We start from the raw sequence: 8676 nt of genomic DNA, 5'->3' as shown, positions 1-8676 counted from the left end.
TATCTATCTCTATATATCTATCTGTCTATCTATCTATCTATCTATCTATCTATCTATCTATCTATCTATCTATCTATCTATTTATCTATCTATCTATCTATCTATCACTCGTCCATCTTCGTTTGTGTCCGTAGAATTTATCAAATTAGAAAACGCAAATTTATATAAAAATATATTTTCTGAAATTGCAAATTATTTAAAATATAAAAATATAATTTTCAACAGAGAGAATTTATCAAAATAGAAAACAAATGAAGTTTGAAGTTAAGTTTAAAAATAAATGTGATACTTATGCTCCGTAGATACTTATACTCTGTAATGTTTCAAATGCATGGATATAGGTGTCGAATTTGTTCCAATAACTTTCTGAAGATTTCGTCCTTAAATTCATAACACCACATGAATTCTATGAGATGCAACTGAAGTAAATTTCAGGCTGTTTCATTCAAATATTTAATTTCACAATTATCAGAGTCTGGTACTTATTCTATCAGGATCTTTTGCCAAACCTCTAAGATATGGGGATGTAAACAGACCAACACTGGTTGTCCCGCTCACAAAGCTTTGGTCACCCTAAGACTATGGTAGAACACGCTTGTCCAAGGTGCCATGCAATAGGACTGAACCTGAATTTGTGGGGTTGGGACGTAGACTACTTACCACAGTCACATATAATCCGATATCCACTGATAAAGTTCTGGAACAGTATGCAATCCTAAAACAACTGAAAATATCCTAAATTTCATAGCATTTGAAAATAAATGCTCAATTTACTAGAAATAACTGCCAAATTTTTCTTACATCACACCAAATTTGGCAAGGAAGGAGATTCAGTAGGAAATATATACACAGATCATAGGGATACTCATTCATTTTTAACCTGGGGCTAAACATCAATATGCACATAGAAGACACACAGTACTGAACATATACATACATATTACATCATGTTTCTATATCTCTCTCTCTACTTCACAGGAATACTAATGACTCTATTATTCAGCAACCTGGTCGGAATGTACAGATACAGATCATAGGCCTACTCATTCAGAGTTAACATGGGGTTAAACAACAACATACACATAAAAGACATGCAATACTGAACATGTATATTCATATTAAACTGTGTTTTCATCTTTCACTCACTCACTCACTCTCTCTCTCTAATTCACAGGGATACTAATGGCTCTATTATTACATATATTTGTAGGTTTGAAAGAGACCAAGTGATTGAAGGTCCTCCATATGCAGGACAGGATCGACACAATGGAGAAATTGCAGCATTTCATTTAAGCAGGTAATTATGTGTATGCATATGTGTGTGTATCTTGATGTTTGTTTGCTTCACAATTGCTTTTTTTTTTTTTTTTAGCATGGTTAAATGAATGCATCTTATCAAGGCATTGTTTTACAGCCAGATATTTTTCCTGTTGTTAACTTTTATCCCTTTTTCAAGTTAGGAAGATTTTCTTTCCACTTATCTTTGAAAATACAAAACTACCTAGCAATTTGTTAACCAGGAAATGTTAACAAACAGCACCAGCCATATCTCAGCTCAGTGTAGAATGTAAACATGCATATACACATAAATGTTTGTGTGCACACACACACGTGTACAATAAGCTTTGTGTAGTTTCTGTCTACCAAATTTGCCCTTAAGGCATTGACTGACATTTGGCTATAATAGACACGTGTCAAAAGTGCTGTACCCTGGGAATGAACCGGAAACTACATGCTTAGAAAGTGAACTGCTTAGCCACACAGTCATGCCTGTATCTTGTGTCTATATTGTTTTTAATGTCTTACCCAGAAGAAGAAGAGCAACACCCTTGAATCTTTATAGAGTCTCTAAAATGGATGGGATAAAAAGAAGTGAGGCAGTTATGCTCAGACAAGACACCTTGTAAGAATTTACTTAATGAACCCAGTAACTGTGAAGTTAAGATATTAAACTACCAATTATTTGATGATAAATTACCATAACTATCATTTAACATTACCACAACCATCATTTAACACTGCCTTTCTCTTTCTGAAGTTTTTTGTTCCCTATGGAGCCAGGAAATCTTGTATCTCCTTTATAGCAAGACACCTGTTTCTGCCTCTCTGTCACATTCTAACCTTTTATCATCTGACACAAGATCACCTCCTCCAATGTTCCCTCCTCTTTCAAAATTCCTTGTTTTGCAAGATACTTGGTGACCCTGCTGATGCCATGTAAAAAGCATCCAGTCCACACTATGAAGTGGTTGGCATTTGGAAGGGCATCCAGCTGTAAGAACATGCCATAACTGATCCCACCCATGTTGGTGCTGCATAAAAAGCACTCAGTCCACTTTATGGGGCGGTTGGTGTTAGGAAGGGTATCCAGCTGTAAAAGCCATGTCAAACACAATAGCCTGGTGTAGTCTTCAACCTGGCCAACTCCTGTCAAACCATCCAACCCATGCCAGCATGGAAGATTGACGTTAAATGATGATGGAGTATTGGCCATCAGTGACTTTTCTTCACTATACTCTGGGCTGTCTTTTTTGCTTGTCTCTAGTTGGATCCCTGCTTTTCCAGGTCTGTCTCAGATCCTCTCTGTCCTACCTCTGGCTATTTTTAGGGCATCCTTTCTTCCACCTCCCTTGTTGATTCCAGATCAGTCCCTGACATCATGTTTCTCCTGATAGAAGGTCTTCTTCTCCCAGATCTTATTGATTTTGAAATATTGATAGTCATGGCCAATGCCAGTGTCAAATCATAGTCGTGGCTGATGCCAGTGTCACGTACCTGGTACGTAAAAAGCACTCTTTGAACTTTGGGCCTCACAGAGGCAGTGACAAGTGACTGAGATCTTTGGCAATATACCATGTTTGAGAAGGCCTGTCAAGCCAAGTGAGATTATAGTCATGGCCGAAGCCAGTGTTTCATAACTGGCACCCATGCTGATGGCACATGAAAAGCACCCACTACACTCTTGGAGTGATTGGTGTTAGGAAGAGCATCCAGCTGTAGAAATCATGCCAAATTAGATTGGAACCTGGTGTGGCTTCCCAGCTTACCAGTTTTCAGTCAAACTGTCCAACCCATGTCAGCATAGAAAACAGACATTAAATGATGATGATGCTTTTGTAACTTTGCTTTTTTCTAGGTAAGGGTTCAGTGTGAGAGACCCTACCAGAAACTTGCACTCCACTGGTATAACTCTCAGGTTCATTGAGGCATCGGCATCACCACATTACAACAAGGACTAAATTTGTTTAGTTAAAAACATGTAAAATTCCTATTGCATGATTGTGTCCTTTGTGGTTTGAAGAGATTCAAACTTGAAAAATTCTCCTGAGATAAATTTAATGTAGTTATAACTATGCTTAACTTATATACCTTATTACAAAAGAATAAACAATTCTAAGCACATTTTATGATGACAGCAATAATAACATATATTTACATTTGTTTTAAGTTTTTACAGTGGTGTTTAACTGTATCAACTCTTTAGTATTCAAGTTACTCTGTCAAATGCAACACTTATTTATTCAAATTGTTTTGAATTAATCATGCAATATTTCATAGCTTCAAGATTTAAATGATTTGAGTGTTTATCTTTAGAATGACATTGTAGAGTAGATGTGAGAGGCTGGGTCTGGCCTTTTTGAACATAAAACATGGGCCAGATATGGCTGCTTTAAATGGCAAAAGGTTACTTTAGGTTATGTGGTCAAGAAGCTCACTTTGCAGTCACATGGTTTTGGGTTCAGTCCTAGTGCATGGCACCTTGGTCAAGTGTCTTCTGCTATTGCTTCTAGCTGACCAATGCTTTATAAGTGATCAATACCTTGTTAGAAGATCAGAACTGTGTTGTAGCCTGTTGCACATATATGTGTGTATATCTTTATATTTGTATTTGTCCCGCTTCCACCACTTGACAACCAGTGTTAACTTGTTTACATCCCCATAACTTAGCAGTTGAGCAAAAGAGATTAATAGAATAAGCACCAGACACAGACTTCGTGAAAAATAGTACTGAGGTTGATCAGTTCAATTAAACCCTGCAAGGTGGTGTCCCATGCATGACTGCAGTGCAATGACTAAAACAAGCAAAAGATAACGATGATATATTAGATTTATCTCAGATTTTCTTATATATGCTGTGTTGTGCAAAAATATTTATTAATAAAAATTCTTAAACAATTTGAGAAGAAAAGTCTTACCCTTCACTCATCAGTGGGTATAACCAGGTTGCTTGTACCATACTTTGGGTTAATTGTTTTAGGCATGGCTACTTTAGCAGCATTATAGGGCAAATCTATGCACTACGCTCAACAGTATTTATTTATTGACAACAAGATATCATGTACATGGATTAAAATTTGGCTCATAGACTTATGAGGCCCCTGGGCTCACTGCTCACTGTTCCAATACCTTAAGATGGCACTAGTTTTAGGTGCCTATGTAGTTATAAGCAGATGTAGGTACCATCTTAGACTCCCACCCTTGGACCCAATAGAACATCAAAGATGTAACAGATGGAGGGAGAGAGAGCAGCACCAGTACGAGGTTGATACTCATTTGCAGCTGAGTATCCTGGAGTACACAATGTGAAATGAAGTCTGCTGCATAAGGATACAACTCACTGCCAGGTCCAGGAATTGAACCCATGATCTTGTGTTTGTGAACCCAATATCCTAACCATCAAACCATGTTTCCCAAGTGGTCACCTAGTTTCAGTGTTGCTTAACTTTGATGATCAGATGAGAACTGGTTTAACATGTTCTTAATGTGATATCGTTGCAAGTGTGTCTAAATTACATTTTTTAAAAGCACCATTTTGACTAAGCTGGCATTGTAGACTATTTATTTGTTGTTGGTAATGTCGTAATGTCTACTTTTCCATGTTAGCATGAAGTCTGCTAAACAGCATATTAACAAGTACTTTGATATTTTATAATTTCATCTTTGAAGCCTAGCATCCTGGAATCTGACTATACCTTTTCCCATGACTTTTTTGGTCTTCTTCTTCCACAAGAACTTTCCTCCAGCAGCTCACATCACATTTTCAACTAATATTTATTATACATCCTATCATAGTCATTGCTTCTGCATCATGTTCTGTAAGTTCACCATCATCAATTCACTGTTTTTTGTTTTTTTTCCAATATCATAATTTTTAACTATTAATGGTGAGATACTATGAATATATTTCCTCGATAAACTTTCCTCGTGGTAAACTTTCCTCATGGTGAACTTTCTTCACGGTGAATTGATGGCAGTGTACTTCCCTTGTGGGGAATTGGTGGTGGTAAACTTACCTATAATCCTCTTGCATACAACAGCTGATATCTTTAGTACCCAACCATTTTCAACACACTTATCTTTTAAGCAGATTAACGTAACACACTCACTGTTTCATACCCACTTTATCCAGCCCCCACTGAACTTCCACATTCAGTGTAGTATCACAGTTTTCACGTATGTGTTTATTTTTACACAAAGAAAAGCCCTGTGTTATCAGACTAGATAGCATTTCAGTGAACCTCTGTGCCTTTATGAAAAAGAAATAAAAGAGAAAACATTATTGCTTATGAGCAGTTATATTGACTTATGGATTGGGTGTGTGGTAAGAAGCTTTCTTCTGAACCACATGGTTCCAAGTTCAATCTTCCTGCATGGCAACTTAGACGAATGTCTTCTGCTACAGTCTTGGGACAACCAAAGCCTTGCAAGTGGACTTGGTAGATGGAAACTGGAAGAAGCCCATGGTGTGTGTATATATATATATGTGTGTGTGTGTCTTTGTGTCTATGTTTGTCCTCCACCACAGCTTGACAACTGGTGTTGGTGTGTTTACATCCTTGTAACTTAGTTGTTTAGCAAAAGAAACCGATAGAATATACACTTAGAAAAACAAATAATTACTGAAGTCAATTCATATGACTAAAAATTCTTATTCTATCAGTTTCTTTTGCCAAATCATTAAGTCACAAAGACAGAAACACACCAAGAAACACTGTCAAGCAGTGGTAGGGCACAATCGTACACGCACGCGCGCACACACACACACACACACACACACACACACACACAATACATACATATGTGCATGCACAACACACATGTATATGATGGCTTTCTTTCAGTTTCCATCTACCAAATCCACTCACAAGATTTTGCTTAGTCTAAGGCCATAGTGGAAGACACTTGCTCAAGCTGCCAAGCAGTGGGACTGAACCCAGAACCACATGGTTGGGAAGCACACAGCCATGCCTATGCCAGTATATATATACACACATATATACACACAGACCACACAAAGGTGTATACGTAGTGTGTCCGTGTCCATGTGTGTCGAAAATAGATCAATAATGAAAACTCTAGCAGCTTTGCTTAATTTTAAAATATAATTACATGAAGAAAGTGAACACTATTCTTTAGGCTAGGAATTTATATTTCAATTAATACTTAACTATGTCTTCTGTTTATTTTCCTACTTATATAAATAGTTTCAGGCCTCAAGACTTGTCTAATTGAAATTACTTTTAGCATATTATCATGGCTTAGTATTGCTCAGTTATGCTGTCAGTAGCATATTAAAACATTATTCAATTTAGCTTAGTTGTATAGTTTAAATCTTAATTTTGATTTTGCTGTTTGCTTCTTGCTTGGATGCAAACATGGTTGTATGGTTAAGAAGTTCACTTTGCAACCACATGGTTCCAGGTTCTATCCCACTGTACAGAACTTTCCTTATAGTATTAGGTTGCCTAATGCCTTTTGAGGGAAATTTATGAAACATGCTGTGTGGAAATCTGTCCTGCATGTGTGCATGTATATGCACACAGACACACACACACACTCAAACACACACTCACGCAATCACAGAAACAAACTTCCACATGAAAGCAGGGTATAATCTATCAAATTATACTTGCATGCAAGTGATTACTAAGCTATGTATATCCAGCCAACCATCCATCTATCCGTTCATTCATTTGTCCCTCCATCCATTTATTTATCTGTCTATCTATCCATCTATATGTCTATTTATCCATCCATCCATTTGTCTGTGGAGGCGCAATGGCCCAGTGGTTAGGGCAGCAGACTCGTGGTCATAGGATCGCGGTTTTAATTCCCAGACCGGGCATTGTGAGTGTTTATTGAGCGAAAACACCTAAAGCTCCACGAGGCTCTGGCAGGGGATGGTGGTGAACCCTGCTGTACTCTTTCACCACAACTTTCTCTCACTCTTACTTCCTGTTTCTGTTGTGCCTGTAATTCAAAGGGTCAGCCTTGTCACACTGTGTCACGCTGAATATCCCCGAGAACTACGTTAAGGGTACACGTGTCTGTAGAGTGCTCAGCCACTTGCACGTTAATTTCATGAGCAGGCTATTCCATTGATCGGATCAACTGGAACCCTCGATGTTGTAAGCAACGGAATGCCAACAACAACAACAACCATTTGTCTATTTATCCATCCATCCATCCATCATTTGCAAGTGAGTTCAGCATGGCAGCTTGTAACACACATTCACTAATTGTTTTAGCTACCAGAGTAGTTGTGAGCAGATACAAGCATGCTCTGCCTTCCCAGTAACAATAGAACATTGTGCATATGATGGCCGGAAGGCAGCAAAGCTGCACTAACTCAAGGTTGGTATTCATTTACAGATGAATAGACTGGAACATCATGAAGTATACACTTATCAGTTAAAACTTCAATGTATTTTTCCACTATTTCACTTAGATGAATGTTTTGGTATCCTACTGGTATTAACATTCCGTCCATATTGATGTGACTGAAGTAAATTTCCTTGCCTAAGAACATTGTCTGATATTAGTAATAACTCACTACTTATTTGTTCATTTGATTTTACTTGTTTTTCCATTCTAGAATAGGTTAAACAAATATATATCATTTAGGCATTGGTTTACAGCTGAATGCCCTTCATGCTTCTAACCCTTACCTGTTTTTCAATAACAGGATCTCTTATTCACACACCTTCAAAAATATAGAGCCAGCAGTCATTTCATCGACAAGGAAACAGTAATAAACTTCACCCTTTGTAGCTCACTGCTTTTGCATACAATGCATGCTGGATGTAAACATCCAGTCAGGGATGCAGATGCAGCTTTGTCTTTCATCCTTGTGTGGTTGTCCATAAAATGTAGCTATCCAATGTAGCTGAATTGTTACAGCATTGGATGGGATGCTGGCTTGTGGTAACTGATCCACCTATTTACTTTCTGATAGCAATACCTCTGATGACACTGGTTCCAAGCTGCTTTTCTTTTGACAACACCAGTGTTGTGAGGAGGTGAGTCTTACATGTATGGGCAGCTGCCTAACACTCCTCCTCCTCCTCCTCCTCCTCCTCTAAAAGAGCTTGCCCAGATCTCTGCATTGAATAGAAACTTTCTCAGTGCAAAAGCTAACGATCAGTCATGACTGAAGAAGACTTCAAGAATAAAATTAAAATGACTGGAAGCAAATGAGTGTATTTTGATTTTACCAATTGTGTAAACATTTCTGCTTACTTGTAAAAGTGTATGTACCTGTGCATATGTACCCATCTAGATTTTCATAACATTAATTCAGATCTTACAAATGTGCAATACCATTGTAGCCTTCCAGTAGATGATGGATAAAATGCATGCTTTATAAAACTGCAGCTATAATAGATGTCTTCTCAT

General features: G+C 37.6%; 1 protein-coding gene across 4 annotated transcripts in view; it reads left to right on the top strand.

Moving 5' to 3' along the window:
* Positions 1–8676, top strand: part of LOC106873822 (glycosaminoglycan xylosylkinase) — a 419531-nt gene that overhangs the window by 351558 nt on the left and 59297 nt on the right. For all 4 annotated transcript variants that reach the window (XM_052970093.1, XM_052970079.1, XM_052970088.1 and 1 more), the window contains one exon: positions 1211–1297. In XM_052970093.1, coding sequence (XP_052826053.1) covers positions 1211–1297 — 87 coding nt within the window. The remainder of the gene's footprint in view (positions 1–1210; positions 1298–8676) is intronic.

The sequence above is a fragment of the Octopus bimaculoides genome, chromosome 1, assembly GCF_001194135.2.
Source record: "Octopus bimaculoides isolate UCB-OBI-ISO-001 chromosome 1, ASM119413v2, whole genome shotgun sequence".
NCBI classification, from domain to species: Eukaryota; Metazoa; Mollusca; class Cephalopoda; order Octopoda; family Octopodidae; genus Octopus; species Octopus bimaculoides.
The sequence above is the reverse complement of the archived record's forward strand: the minus strand, read 5'-3'. Positions and strand labels throughout refer to the sequence as shown.